The sequence below is a fragment of the Eleutherodactylus coqui genome, chromosome 4, assembly GCF_035609145.1.
Source record: "Eleutherodactylus coqui strain aEleCoq1 chromosome 4, aEleCoq1.hap1, whole genome shotgun sequence".
Taxonomy (NCBI): domain Eukaryota; kingdom Metazoa; phylum Chordata; class Amphibia; order Anura; family Eleutherodactylidae; genus Eleutherodactylus; species Eleutherodactylus coqui.
This window is the reverse complement of record NC_089840.1, coordinates 8,775,398-8,791,904: the sequence shown is the minus strand read 5'-3', so window position 1 is coordinate 8,791,904 and position 16,507 is coordinate 8,775,398. Positions and strand designations below refer to the sequence as shown.

The 16,507-nt window shown below is 44.5% G+C and overlaps 1 protein-coding gene across 1 annotated transcript in view; it reads left to right on the top strand.

Annotated features, from left to right (window-relative positions):
- GRIK1 (glutamate ionotropic receptor kainate type subunit 1) overlaps positions 1–16,507 on the top strand; it is a 364,588-nt gene that overhangs the window by 209,227 nt on the left and 138,854 nt on the right. The window contains exon 5 of the mRNA XM_066599053.1: positions 6,097–6,150. Within this exon, the coding sequence (XP_066455150.1) occupies positions 6,097–6,150 (54 nt within the window). The remainder of the gene's footprint in view (positions 1–6,096; positions 6,151–16,507) is intronic.

The window sequence follows — 16,507 nt, the reverse complement described above, 5'->3', positions numbered from 1 at the left end:
ATATTAACCCCAACATGTCTGTGGCCTCTCACCCTCTGTCTCTAGTATTTATCTAGTGCAAATAAAGTTCACCCTTTTCGTGCCCTCCCATGTGATCATGTGTTATAGTAAATACCTCATTAGATTTGTTCCATTATGCCCGAGGAAGGACCCTGAGAGGTCTAAAAGCTCGCTGTAACATCATGTATTTTTGTTGGCCATTAAAGGTCTCATATCTACAAGATTACTTGGTTTCTCTCACTGACAACAATCACATTCCCGTGTCCTAAAGTGTGATCCGAATAAAGAACTCTTAAAGCAGCGCCGCATCTTCCCTTATCTGCACTCTATCGAGGACGGAACTTCTTATGAAGTATCTGGCGACACAAAGGATTTCATGTTGTTCGTGTCCTTCTACAGTGAAGGTCATTAATCCTACTTTTAAGTTCTCGCTCTCTAGGTGGCGTCTGACAGGTATTGCCGTTCTTGTGAAAAATTGTGAATATTGTCGTCCTTGCTGCAGAACATGAGATATTGGTAATAAAGGGGGGAAGCTAAAAGTCCCATGATTACGTTACACTGAAAGGATGCGACTGTGAACTTTCAACAGTTTGGGCAATTTCTGTTACATTTGGGCCGATATTACAGAGTCGCCCGCATTACAGGATTATCATCCTAATCAGAATGTGTATGAAACAGGATTGGAGTCGCCTTGGAAATATGTTCCCTGACTGACTATAGACTGTATATGTTATCTTCATAATCTCATCACTGTCAGCATCAAAAAGTCAAATATCTGTTTTTAAAATACAGCTTTTTGGCAAATGTTATATTTTTGGTGGGATTTTTTTTTTGTTTTTTCACGTTTTTATGTACTGCTATTATTGGTATTGCTAATAAATATGAAATATTGCAGTATTAGTGCTGCTGACATTTCATTTTACAGCCCACAGGAAATGTTAATGTTATAGGGCTATTACAGATATATTGTACTGCCTCAGATGAGAGATACAAGGAGGAATATAGACTCCCCGAGTGGTGGGTGTATAGTTATATTAGATGGGCTGGTGATGACATCATATGGGGAGAAGTTTTCTCTCTTGAGAGGGCTGGTGATGTCACCAATAAGAGAATTTATCTGCGAAGGGCTGGTGATGTCACCACAAGGAGGAGTTAGCTTGGAAAAGCTGGTGATGTCACCACAAGGAGGAGTTAGCTTGGAAAAGCTGGTGATGTCACCACAAGGAGGAGTTAGCTTGGAAAAGCTGGTGATGTCACCACAAGGAGGAGTTGGTTTGGAAAAGCTGGTGATATCTGCATTAGGAGGGTTTATCTAAAGGTTCATTTACACACACAGAAGATCGCTCAAAATTCGTCAGAAACTGACAGTTTTGAGCGATCATTTTGCATAGATACTAATGGGCTAATCAGCCCTTTAGTATTTCCTTTGCATGTATTTAGAGAACAGCGGGTGGTCTGTTCTCTAAATACATCACTATTGTTCTCCAGGGGGACAGCAGCTGTTAACAGCTGTTAAAGAATGTTATCAACGCTGCCCACCTAGAACTTAGCATGCGGTCCCTCTTATCAGGAACAAGGATTTCATGCTGACCTGAAGTCAGCAATGGATGAAAAGTGCACGGTAAGTGCATGATGGGCGCACATTTACACACAATGATTATCACTGAAAAGATGGCTTTTCAGCGAATTTTCAGCGATAATTATTGTATGTAAAAGGGCCTTAAAGAGGGCTGGTAATGTAACCACAAGGAGGCATCATCTTGGAAGGGTTGGTGATGTCGTGAGTGGGATAATGTATCTAAGGCACCACAAGGAGGAGTTATTTGAGGCTGGTGATGGTGTCATAAGGGGGATGACTTATCTAAGGAGAGCTGATGATGTCATGACAAGGAGGGGTTATCTAGGCAGGGCTGGTGATGTCACCTCAATTAGGAGTTATCTGAGGTGGGATGTAGATGTCACCACAAGATGTCTGGTGATGTTGTCATGAGTTGGATGATTTATCTAAGGAGAGCTGATGATGTCATGACAAGGAGGGGTTATGAGGGGAGAGCTGGTGATGTCACCCCAAGGAATAGTTATCTAGGGAAAGCTGGGGGTATCAGCACAAGCAGGGGTTAATAAGGGTGGACTGTTGATGTCATGACAAGGAGGGGTTATCTGAGGAGGGGTAATCTGGTGAAAACATGCTGATGATGTCACTAGAAGGAGTTATCTGGAAAAGGCTGGCGATTTCACTATAAGACGGGAAAAGTTATCTGGGAACAACTTTTAACATCAAAGGGGTGACCCCATGCTGGCAAAAGATGACTAAGATGGGAAGAGCATTGATTACAAGATGTCTGGGATGTCGCAAACAGTTGACCTTGGATGAGCTATGTTTCCGCAGCTCCCATAGAAAGCAATAAGCATTATGCAAACAGCATATCTCACTGTACTATGTAACTCTCATCGACTTCTATGGGAGTTGTGAAAACAGTGCAGCGCAGGACGCTCGGCTTTATTCATTTTCTCGACCCCCTCCAGCCACCACATTTAGTTTGGCCAGGGGCGGTATGAGCCATGACTCAGGTGAGATCTGAGTCCCAGAGGTAGAATCTGCACCTATGAGGATATGCCATAAAAGTTGGAAATGAGAGGACCCCTTTAAGGCTGAGCTATTTGATACCGGCGGGGGGTAGTCATCTCATATGTCTGGATGGACATATGTCTTTTTTTCGGCCATACTATGTTGTTTCAGAATCTGTGCCAGCTGGGTGATGAACATTGATACGGGGCATTTATTACTAGAATCCTGGATGGGGGCAACGGGCAGCGCCGCTCAGGAAGGGCTGTTCTATAATGTATGCCGTTATAATATATAATAACTACCTTATAGGCAAGTTCAATTTTTTCCATTTAGTCAGAAAGCTTAAATAAGTTAATTGGGAAACAAATGAGCCGGTTCCAGAAGAAAAGCGGCATTTCATCTCTGCCCGCCGGGGAGAGGGCCCTCACTTCCTCGCCCGAGCCATTTAAAGCAGTAATCATGGTAAGTGACTGAGCAGCGGGGAAACATTTCTTATTTTTAGCTCCCACGGGTTCATTTGTCTTTCCTTGCTCTTCCGCAGAAGTCGTCTTGCGGACCTTCTATTATCAGACAAGGGATTCATCTGAATGTGTTTTCTTGCCTCTCACTGATTTCAGAGGAGACTCCCGTTCCCTTTGCAGACTTATTGTGACAGGCAGGAACGTGGCGTCACCGCCGCTTTAATTAAGTGAACACAAACCACGGCTGTAATTTGCAAAGCCGAATGGATTTTCATGTTAATTCTCTTATTAAAGTATTGTTTAACTCCGTCATGTCCGGCGTGCTTGATATGAACTGGATTCCTTCTCTATTGTGTCGACAAGATGTTGCAGAATGTAGCAGAACTGGAAGATAATATTAACCCCTTGGCGTATAGCTATATGGACGGGTGAAGGACATCTCCCATCCTGGACATTTAACCCTTGTGATGTAGCCGTTGAGGCATTATAAGCAGGGGTACCCCAAGCCTTTACAATGCCTGAGACACAGTGTTAAATGGCGCCCAATCCCCAAGATACCCCTTATTTTACAGGTGTTGCAAGCACCAATATACAAGATGCCCAACATATACTGTATTTGAACCATTGAGCCTTGTCTGAAGTGATAGAGTAAAAATGCCCGCAGTGCTGGGTCCAATAATGAGTGTCCCGCTTAGTGGCCCCAATAGTACTAATGACCCCCTTAATGGCCCAAGTAGTAATAGTGCCCTCTTAGTAGCCCCAGTAATAATAGTGATCCCCACAGTGGCCTTTTCTATCTCCTCGTACCACACTATAATAACTATGTATAGATATATCAGGGATCAGTACAGAGATCTCTCCCATCATCTATTATACCCAGGACTGTAACAAGGAGCACTCCAGTAACTATGTATAAATATATCAGAGGTCAGTACAGAGATCTCTCCCATCATCTATTATACCCAGGACTGTAATAAGAGGGCGCTCTAATAACAATGTATAATATATCAGGGGTGAATACAGAGATCTCTCCCATAATCTATTATACCGAGGACTGTGACTGTACCAAGGGGGCGCTCTAATAACTATGTATAATATATCAGGGGACAATACAGAGATCTCTCCCATCATTTACTTATACCCAGGGCCATAACAAGGGGGCGCTCTAATTACTATGTATAATATATCAGGGGTCAGTACAGAGATCTCTCCCATAATCTATTATACCCAGGACTGTAACAAGGGGGCGCTCTAATAACTATGTATAATATATCAGGGGTCAGTACAGAGATCTCTCCCATCATCTATTATACCCAGGACTGTAACAAGGGGTTGCTATAATAACTATGTATAATATATCAGGGATCAGTACAGAGATCTCTCCCATCATCTATTATACCAAGGACTGTAACAAGGGGGCGCTCTAATAACTATGTATAGATATATCAGGGGTCAGTACAGAGATCTCTCCCATCATCTATTATACCCAGGACTGTAACAAGGGGGCGCTCTAATAACTATGTATAGATATATCAGGGGTCAATACAGAGATCTCTCCCATCATCTATTATACCCAGGACTGTAACAAGGGGGCACTCTAATAACTATATATAATATATCAGTGGTCAGTACAGAGATCACTCCCATCATTTATTATACCCAGGACTGTAACAAGGGGGCGCTCTAATAACTATGTATAATATATCAGCGGTCAGTACAGAGATCTCCCCCATCATCTATTATACCCAGGACTGTAACAAGGGGACGCTCTAATAACTATGTATAGATATATCAGGTGTCAGTACAGGGATCTCTCCCATCATCTATTATACCCAGGACTGTAACAAGGGGGCGCTCTAATAACTATGTATAATATATCAGGGGTCAGTGCAGATATCTCTCCCATCATCTATTATACCCAGGACTGTAACAAGGGGGCACTCTAATAACTATATATACTATATCAGGGGTCAGTACAGAGATCTCTCCCATCATTTATTATACCCAGGACTGTAACAAGGGGGCACTCTAATAACTATGTATAATATATCAGGGGTCAGTACAGAGATCACTCCCATCATTTATTATACCCAGGACTGTAACAAGAGGGCGCTCTAATAACTATGTATAGATTATATCAGGGGTCAGTACAGAGATCTCTTCCATCATCTATTATACCCAGGACTGTAACAAGAGGGCGCTCTAATAACTATGTATAGATATATCAGGGGTCAGTACAGAGATCTCTCCCATCATCTATTATACTCAGGACTGTAACAAGAGGGCGCTCTAATAACTATGTATAGATATATCAGGGGTCAGTACAGAGATCTCTCCCATCATCTATTATACCAAGGACTGTAACAACGGGGCGCTCTATAAACTATGTATTCATATATCAGGGGACAGCATTGAGATCTCTCCCATCATCTATTATAACCAGGACTGTAACAAGGGGGCGCTCTAATAACTATGTATAGATATATCAGGGGTCAGTACAGAGATCTCTCCCATCATCTATATAGCCAGGACTGTGACTGTAACAAGGGGGCGCTCTCTACTTTTAGAGGAAAGAAGGTTTCTACAGCAACATAGAAGGGGTCTTTACTGTAAGAGCAGTGAGACTATGGAACTCTCTGCCTGAGGAAGTGGTGATGGCAATCTTGATCAAATAGTTCAAGAGCAGTCTGGATGTCTTACTTGAGCGATACAATTTTACATGTTACAGTCACTGATTACTCAGAAGGGTCGGTAATCCGAGGATTATTCTGATTGCCGGATTGGAGTCAGGAGGGAGGTTTTTTCCCTTAAATGAGAAAAAATGGCTTCTACCTCATTGGTGGGCGGGGTTTGCCTTCCTCTGGATCAACATTGGGGGGTAATAGGCTGAACTGGATGGACATGTGTCTGTTTTCAACCTAACATACTATGTTACTAAGTATGCATTCTATACAATGCCTGCTCTTCGCATACTGCCTGTAACTTATATGAATCCTTCCAGTGTTGCGCTGCTTGAGCACTTTTCACTGTTTCCTCTTTCTCATGGCCTCTTTTCTCTCTCGGCAGATCCTCTCCATGGGAATGATGACTGAATATTACCATTACTTCTTTACAACAATGGTAAGATGCTCCGCTGACTAGATTTACTGTGATGTCTTCATAAATGCATGATTTGCAGTTGTTGTTAATGACTACTGTTAGTATACAGTATATATCATGTACCTTGGAATTCTTTCTATGCCCCTTATCTGCTACCCTCAAACGAAAAATCCACTACATCACATAAGGACAAGTACATGTTCTCTGCATCAGGTACCCCTGTAGTCGTTGTTACAGTATGCTTTCAACACTTGTGTCTGCAAGAGCCTTTTTACATGGGCTGATAACCGTTTAGGGTAAATGCATGCGTCGACTGAAAGACAAACAATAATTTGTTCACTTATCGCTCATCCTCCAGTTTTTGCTGAACGACGACCAGCCCATGTAAACTCTTCTAATGTAAGCCATATGTCACATTATGTATGCATTCATCAGCACTAAAACTTTGCAATGATTTCTTACCTCTATGGAGTAATCCACCATGATTGGACACCTAACATTTCTTTGTTCTACTTTGCACTATTAATAAAGCATACACTGAGCTAGTCCCTCAGAAAGAGCACAGTGGTGGCTTCACATAATTAATGTCTCTCTTGCTCTTTCTCTGGTGATCATCATTAATAGAGATGAGCGAGCACCAAAATGCTCGAGTGCTCGTTACTCGAGTCGAACTTCCCGCAATGCTCGAGGGTTCGTTTCGAGTAACGAACCCCATTAAAGTCAATGGGCGACTCGAGCATTTTTGTATATCGCCAATGCTCGCTAAGGTTTTCATTTGTGAAAATCTGGAAAATTCACGAAAGTGATGGGAGCGACACAGAAACGGATAGGGCAGGCGAGGGGCTACATGTTGGGCTGCATCTCAAGTTCCCAGGTCCCACTATTTAGCCACAATAGCGGCAAGAGTGCCCCCCCCCCCCCCACTGTCAGCGTAAGATCGTTCTCCTCTGCCACAGCTGTAATAGCTGTGGCAGAGAAGAACGATGTTAGCCCATTGAATTCAATGGAGCCGGCAATACAGCCAGCTCCATTGAAAGCAATGCGCTGCGGGCGATCGCAGGATGAATTTTCGGGAAGGGCTTAAATATATAAGCCCTTCCCTGCAATTCATCCAGAAATGTGTAAAAATAAAAAGATATATATATACTCACCTTGTCCCGGCAGACGGAGTTCAGCCCGGTCGGCGGCAGTTCTCTGAACTGCTCTCTGTAGTATTCAGCAGCCAGGGATTTAAAATCCCCTCCTGCTGAATGAGCTGCCTCTGATTGGTCACAGCCTGACCAATCAGAGGCAGCTCTCACTCACACCCATTCATGAATTCATGAATGGGTGAGTGAGTGCTGCCTCTGATTGGCTCAGGGGCAGCTCTCAGCTGAATGACAGCCCTGCGCTGAGCCAATCAGAGGCAGCACTCACTCACCCATTCATGAATTCATAAATGGGTGTGAGTGAGAGCTGCCTCTGATTGGTCAGGCTGTGACCAATCAGAGACAGCTCATTCAGCAGGCTGAATACTACAGAGAGCAGTTCAGAGAACTGCCGCCGGCCGGGCTGAACTCCGTCTGCTGGGACTGGGTGAGTATATATATATTTTTATTTTATTTTAACACATTTCTGGATGAATTGCAGGGAAGGGCTTATATATTTAAGCCCTTCCCGAAAATTCATCCCACGATCGCCCGCAGCGCATTGCTTTCAATGGAGCCGGCTGTATTGCCGGCTCCATTGAATTCAATGGGCTAACATCATTCTTCTCTGCCACAGCTGTTACAGCTGTGGCAGAGAACGATCTGTATGCTGACATATTTTTTTTTTTTACACGTTTTAGGATGATTTTCAGGTAAGGGCTTATATTTTTAAGCCCTTCCTGAAAATTCATCCTGAGATCGCCGGCAGCCCATTGCTTTCAATGGAGCCGGCTGTATTGCCGGCTCCATTAAATTCAATGGTCAGTGCTCGTTTATTCGAGACGAGTACCGCGTGGTGCTCGTCTCGAGTAACGAGCATCTCGAGCACCCTAATACTCGAACGAGCATCAAGCTCGGACGAGTATGCTCGCTCATCTCTAATCATTAATTAATTTGGAAAAATAAGAGAACTCGGATCCAGATTGTCTTATTGCTCTATTGTTCCTTAATGTTCTAAAATTAACAAAGTATTCCAACAGGAGTGATAGACTCTCTGTGATTGGAGGCGGAGCGGGCCACAAATCACTCCAGTCGCCCGTCTCCATTCAGAGTAAACAGACAGTCTCTCAAAGATTGAACAGCTCCTGTTTACGTAGTCCTACAGTCATTTGGTTTTTAGGGGAGATGAAAACCAAGTGACAGGTGAGCAATCCCTGTCGGCGGCCGCTTGTACATGGGATGACTGTCACCAAATGTAGCTGTTTCCAGTTCCATGTAAAGGTTCCCTTCTGCTCAGTGTGTATTTATTAAAGGGGTTGTCTGATGGAGACATCCCCATCAAAATCTCACCCTTTTTTTTTCTATTGAGAAATAAAGTGAAATGGAAAAATTCAGCAATTTCCACATCCTTCTGTGGTTGGGGAGGGTCTTGTTTATACGGCATGATAGAACTTTAGGGCCTAGTCATAGGGGCGCATCGGCGCCCGTGTTCCTGCACTAAAAGATGGCCGCACTGCAGATGCCGACGAATCTCCGCAGCGCCGCAAGAAAGAACATGTGACCGGCTCCATTGCTGGTCATGTGTTCTTTCTTCTGGCGCTGCGGAGAGATGTCCGTCCTGAAGTGCAGCCGTCTTCTTCGTGCAGTAACACGGGTGCCGATGCGCCCCTATGACTAAGCCCTTATTCTGCAGGTTAGTGCGATTACAACTAGACCAAATTTATATAGATTTTTGTTGTACCACTTTCCAAAAATTAAATATCTTTTTTATTTTCCGTTGATCCAGCTGTGAGAGCTTGCTTTTTGCGGGACGTCTTGTAGTTTCTGTTAGTAACATTTTGCAGTGCATATACAACTTTTTGATCACTTTTTATTACATTTTTTCGTGGAAATGTGATGTTTAAAAATCACTGTTGTTGCGTTTTTCTTTCTCTTCTCGACGTTCACCATGCAGGATACATAATGTTACCTTGATAGATCAGACTTTTATGGATACGGCAATACCAAATAGATTTTGTTTTGTTTACATTTTTAATTATAAATACGGAGAAATGTTTTTGTTTTTTTAAACTTTTTATGCTTTATTGTTTACAATAATAAAAAATAAATATTTTCACTTATTTTTACAACTTTTCTTTTTAGTCCCCATCGGTGTCTTGAACTTGCAATGGTTTGATCACTTATATCATCAGTATTGCAGTATATGGCATTTTTGAATTCATTCTATTAGGACAGGCCACAGGCACGGCTTAATAGGCAGAAATAAATGGCAGTCTTGGGAACCTTCAGAAGGCCCCCAGCTGCCATGACAACCAATTCTGATCAGGGCATTGAAATGTTGCTGTCTGAATTGTCTTCCATGTTTCATCCTTTTGTTTTCATGCAGGTCTAACTTTATTTCTAGAATTGCTTTGTAACTATCCTTTTTCAAACAGAGTGTGCATCGATTGCATTCCTTTTTTTGGGGGGGGGGTGCGCACCTATTGACATGAATGAGAGGTCCATGAAATGAAGGAATAGGGTCAGGATGGGTATTTTTCTCTTTAGGCTGCTTTCACACTGGCGAGAAAATTGTGCAATTTTTGAGCGATACAAGAGTGCAAGACAGCGCAGAATTATAAAACCCGTGCTCTTCAACGACTTCAGTCCCATCTGTGATGTTTTCTGTCTTGCGATGTTGGAAATCGCTGCCTGCCGTATCTTACTGCATTTTGCTATTTTGTTCTTGCCCATGTTTCTCTATGGAGCCTCCGATTTATCACATCGCAACGCATGAACTTTCGATGTTCCAGCAATGTGTTTTTAACATTAGCAACTCCTGATGTCCTCTATCGCGTGAGAAAACCAAAGATGGCAGCAACAGGAAAAAGCATCGCTGATGCCTAAACATCACATGAGCAAATATGCAATTTTCCCATGATTTTCTCGCAGTGATATTGCGCTTGGCAGCATGAAGGATCCCTTAGGGAGAGCACTTAGAAGTTGTGAAGAGACTTATAAGGCCATGCATACTCCTCTGGGAAATATGCAAATGGCATTATGGACCATTGCCTCTACAGCACCACCTATTGGAAGGCAGTGTTCCTGCAAGTCAATGTCAGACCAGTTAACAAGCCTTGTAACAATGACTATGAGCCAAAGCCGGAGTCTCCTCCAGAAGGAACAGATAACCGTGTACAGACAGACGGTTTGGGGGTTTTGCCCCTCATCAGTGTACAGCAGGTTTCTGGCTTGGCTGGTGAGAGGCCTGTGACGTGGGTTCGGGAGGGTATATATGTCCTTAGGGTGAGCAGCTAGTGAGGACACTGTGTCTGTGAATAGCCCCATTGACTTTAATGGATCCCAGTGCAGTCAGTTACAGACCTGGACGGTTCATGGACCAAAAGTATACTCATGTGAATAAGCCCTTAACTCCCCTTTAAAGGGGCAGTCTGTGAGAAAATGTCATTGAAATCTGCTGACCGTTGTATCAAAACATAAAAAAAAGTCCTATACGCCTCATCCGATCCCCACAGCAACCATTGTGACGGAGCCCGGTCCAACTCCAGCAATGGCGTCCCATCACAGGGAGATGCGACCTCTGCAGCCAACCACCAGCTGTATGTAACGCAGCGGCATCGGCTGTAGTGGTCCAATATCCTTCAATTGGGACATTATTGTTGGAGCCGATGCAGCAGGGGCCTGAATACCGCCGAAACTGGAGGTGCAAGCCTGTCTGTTGTGACGAGTACAGCACTGAGCAGATTGCAGTGTCATTTTTTTCACAGAATACCCCCCAAAAGGTGTATCCCCTCTCAGGAATCCTATTTCAACATGTTCAAAATCACAAAACCACGCGCTCGCCCGTAAGACGTTTATTTTCAAATGCTCCATTCTCCAGATATTACAGATATTGATTCCTCTGGTTGTTTATTGCTTGTTGCCAGGGAAACAGACCGCCCCTTCTATGGAAAGCAGTAGAGGAGGAGGCCGCGGGGCTTGTGCCCTTCTTTCATCTACATCTGCTGGCTGGGATCTGTGCATGCACGCTAGCCTTCAGCCCGGCCGCCAGCTACCGCTGTGCTCTGCTGTTTATTTCCATAGAAGGGGCTTTCTGTTTCCTTGGCAACAAGCAGTAAACAACCAGAGGAATCAATATCTGCAATATGTGGAGAACGGAGCATTTTGGAAATAGACATCTTATAGCAGAGTGCGATATATTGCAATTTTGAACACATTGAAATACAATTCCGGAGATGGAAATACACAAGGAAGTCGTCCATAATTATAATGAGGGGTGTAACTAAACTTCATGGAGTCCCGTCAGGAATGGGATCCGCACCTTGAGTAATGTCCACAGCCACAATACAGATGTGGATAATAGAGCCATTCAGAAGATCAGAGGACCCACATAGTTGTGTCTGGATAGCAGGATGCCACCTGTTTGCCTTTCGGAGTGGCTCTTCAGCCATTGAGCCCCGTAGTAGCTGCAGTGGGTATAGTTATGCCAATGCCATAATACAGAGCCTGGATTGTTGCCGCGTTACGCCCACTTATAGCCCGCCAGAGACATGTTCTACTTTATAGCCACAAACCGCAGCGATTGTGGCGACTCCTTTAGGACGCTCAGAGGAGTTTTTATTGCGCCTCGGCTGCTTTGATCATTTTATGTAGTGTTCTTGGTCACGGCGTTGGTTTGTGACGGATGAGCTGAAGTGAGAGGCGAAAACAAAAATGTCCTTGAACAAACGTTATTTTCAAAAAGGTAGAAGATAAATATCGACGCCTCGGGACCACGAAGAGCGCGACACGAAAGATGGCACACAGAAGAGCTGCGGCACAATTGTTTAACCTCTTTACGACGCAGGCTTTTTTTTTTTTCATTTTCGTTTTTTCCTCCCCAGTTTCAAAAAATCATAATGTTTTTATTTTTCCAGCCGACGACTTGTTGTTTTTTGCGGGACGAGCTGTATGTTTTAATGCTGTTATTCAATGTATCATATAATGTGCTGAAAAACTTAAAAAAATTGCAAGTGGAGTGAAATGGGAAAACAATGTAATTCTGCCATCTTGGGGGGGGGGGGGGGGTCTTGTGTTTACGGCGTACACACTGCAGGAAAAATGACCTGACGGCCTTATTCTGCGGTCGGTGCGGTTATGATGATACAGGGTTTATTTAGGTCTTTTTTGTGTAGTACTTTAAAAAATCAAAACATCTTTGGGAAAAAAAATAAAATGGTTTTTTGCTGACCGCCATATTTTTTTTTTGTGGTAACTGCATTGTATAGAGCCGGATCGCCCGTATGAATAGCCCTCACTGTTCACGGACATAGAGGGGGGTCCCAAGTGCTGCACCCCTTCCTATGACATTTATGTACTGGGGAAGCCATCTTGGTGCAACTCCTTTAAACAAATCCTAAAAACCCCACAAGAACCAGAACAACCGCGGCGGAGTACAGAGGAGACTCGAACTACCCTGCGACCGTAAGGAACGCGCTGGTGATAGGCTCACTGCTAACACACTGAGCGCCCAGTTTAGAGAATAGCTGTGACCCAAACACTCTGCTGAAAACATCCGTGAAGTGCGACTCATCTTATCCCAATTATAGGGTAAGCAATCGCCATAGATATTTTAATATACACATAGGTGACCAGATGTCCCGATTTAGGTGGGACAGTCCCACTTTGGGACCCTGTGTCCCACTTTCCCCAGGGTCCTTAAGCAGGACAGATGTTTGTCCCACTTTCAGGATGTGGGGTCACCATGAAGGTGATTATCACCCCGGCTGGTAATTACTCACTGGCGCTGCGATGGGACGCACACACTAACACCAGTGTGTGCACCCAGGATCCTCCTCCCCTGACCTCTCCTCCTTAGTTCTGAAGACAAAGTAAGTATATCGGTTTCAGGGGAGTCACTATTACTACTGAGGCCAACATAGAGGACACTATCACTACTGAGGCCACTGTGGGGGACACTATTACTACTAGAGCTACTGTGGAGCTCACGAATGCTACTGGGCCCACTGTGCGGGTCCCTAATACTACTGAGGGCGATATAGAGGGTATAATCACTACTAAGGGCACTGTGGTGGATACTATTACTACTGAGGGCAATATAGGGGGCACTATTACTATTGAAGCCATTGTGGGGGACACTACTAGGGATGATATAGAGGACACTATCACTACTGAGGACACTGTGGGGAACACTGTAACTACTGGGGTCATAATTAATACTGAGGCCAATATAGAGGACACTATCACTACTGAGGACACTGTGGGGGATACCATTACTCCTAGGGACGATATAGGGGACACTATTACTACTGAGGGCAATATAGGGGACACTATTACTACTGAGGGCAATATAGGGGACACTATTACTACTGAGGGCAATATAGGGGACACTATCACTACTGAGGCCACTGTGGAGAACACTATTACTACTAGGAATGATATAGGGGACACTATTACTACTGTGGCCACTCTGCATATGGCAGCATACCTCAAGCTTACTTAGGGTATGTTTACATGTGGTGGAAATGCTGTGGAATATCCGCAATGGAGCTTTCAGTAGCAAATTCTGCAACTTTTCTGCATCCAAACAGTCAGGTGCGGTGCCGCTGGTCAGGTGAGGCCACTACAGGCCACTGGGAACCGGAAGCCGGGAGCGCTGACAGTGGAAGGCCTACAGAGGAGGTGAGGGGCGCGCTGCATAGTATGACATCAGCTGCTGAAACGCAGCTAATTGCCAGTCAAAATTCGTACCAATAGTACAGATTTTGACAATTTTTTTGCATGCGGAAATGCTGCAGAATTTGCTCCGGTTTTTTTTGGGTTTTTTTAACGGTTCTGTACTTTTTATAATGATGGAGGTAAAACCATACATTGTGATAAGCCCCGCCCCTGACCACACCTCTTTGTCCCGCTCCTACCCTGGGGAATTCCAGTCACATTAACATACCCGTCACCCACTTTCAAGTACTCAAAGTGTTGAAATGGTTACACCAAGTTATAAAGTTATCCCCTATCCTGTGACCCTATGATCTGTGAGTGTCCTACCACTGGGATCACCACTGATCCTGAGAGCGGGTCCGGTTGGTTCCTGAGTAAATGGAGCAGAGGTTGTGCAAACACACTGTTGCCCCATTCACTTCAAGGACAGGGCCAGAGATGACCTAATTCAAGTGCTTCAGTAATCTACAGTGTTCTCATTGAAGTGAATGGGGCAGTGGCGCACCTATGCAACCTCCATTTCCTTCACTCAGTGACTGACCGGACCCCCATTCTTAGGATCAGTGGGGTCCAAGCGGTGAGATCCCACTGATCATAAAGTTATCTATCCTATTCTTTAACTTGACATAATCCCGTATTTGGGATGGTGTTCCGCAGTCGCAGGTGACAGGAGGAAGGTCCTGCTCCCCCACTCCCCCACCCAATGGCGGATTATAATAGGAGTTGTAGGGACAGCTGCCCTGGGCTGAGGTTCCAGGGGGGCCCATGGCCGTCCAAACTGCCAATCCGTTGTTGCAATAAAAATAAAAAAGGGCTATACTCACCTGCATTGCTCCTCCTGCTCCTGGCCTCTGCTATCCGTGCTGCTAGTCCCCAGTGTACTTTCGGGTAGACAGATCACATGACAGACACATGTCAAGCGATCGCTGTGGCCTGTCGCTGGCCTCACTGACACTGCACCCGAGGACTGGCCGCAGCGATAATGTGACAACGTGCTTGTCATGTGATCTGTCTACCTGGAAGCACGCTGAGGTCCAGCAGCATGGACTGCAGAGGCCAGGAGTGGGAGGAGCGATGCAGGTGAGTATAGCTATTTTCTTATTTTCTTGGCTACAAATAGTTACATGGGGCATTATTAATAAACGGGCCAAGTAGGATATTATTACAACAGGGCAAAGGAGCATTATTAAACGGCATTCTTATTATTACTGTGAAAGGTTCACTGAAAAGCACTATTATGTGATACAGGGGTGCGGCTTTGTGTAAAAGGGCATGGCCAATCATAAAAAATTGCCAGTTGTCCCTCTCTTTGTTGTTCAAAAGTTGAGAGATGTATACTTTAAGGTATCAATGGGGTCTAAGAGGGTATCCATCAAAATGGTTAGCACGGGAGGGAGCTACCAGAAGGAGGAGTTATAATTAACCCAATCACTGAGTCAGTGGGTGGAGCCAGAACGCTATACGCAGTGAAGGGGAAGAGGGTTGAAGGCTCCCCAAAACAATAGGAATTGGACCAAACTTTCTGGCACATGTCCAGTGCTTGGTGATGTAGCGGGCAGGGGCCCTCCTTGCAGTGCGGTGCCCATCAGACCTCGGGGGCGCGGGACCCAGCTACTGATCTAACCACACAGAGAATAGTGAAATGTCCTTCTTTTTAACTACCTTCTCAGAAATGCCGTAACTATTCATTACCATTGTGACATTTGATTATATTAAGCGTGAAATTTCCGTTCGGGCTCGCGGTCGTTCATCATGATTTAATGACTCCAAATTCTTTACGACTCGCTCTAATTATCCCACTATTTTTTTTCCCCCACAAATAGCTATTACATTATAAGTTCCCACACAGTAAAGCCGGCATCGAACGAGCTTCCCTCTGGGATTAAAGCAGGGAACTTTAATTCAATTCATCTTCTCATCCCGGAGGTCAGGGAATAACGTTGCGCTCCTGCACTCTATTAAGAGCCGCCTTTTCCGCTTTTTCCTTTTCTAAGTAAATATAAATCCTGCAATGTGCGGCAAGAAAGTCCAAAGTATTAGAAAATAACTCATTTCAACCTTAGGATTAGAGAAACATGGCTGCTTGCTCCAAGAAATAGCGCCACATCTGTCTCAGGTCGGGTAAAGTATTGCAATTCAGGTACATTGAAGTAAATGAGGTCGAATTGCAGTACCACACCAAACCTGAGGACAGGTGAGGTGCTGTTTTTCAAAGAAATCAACCATGTTTTTCCAATCCTGCAAACCCCTGTAACACAGAAGGTTTATGCAGTAATAGAAGGCTGTATTGCTGGTTATCTGGGCAGATTTGCAGTTTCGAAGCCTGGACAGTCCTTTGAAGGGGTTGTGCCAAGATAGAAAGTTATCCCTTATCCACAGCGGATTGTTTACTCAATGAGGGTCTAAAAGCTGAGACCCCATGGATCCCAAGAACAAGGGTCCCGATGGTCTCCCAATAATTGGAGCAGCATTTGTACATGCTCACTCCCACTCCATTCATTTCACTTGGACAGCTGGAGATGGCCAACTTCAAG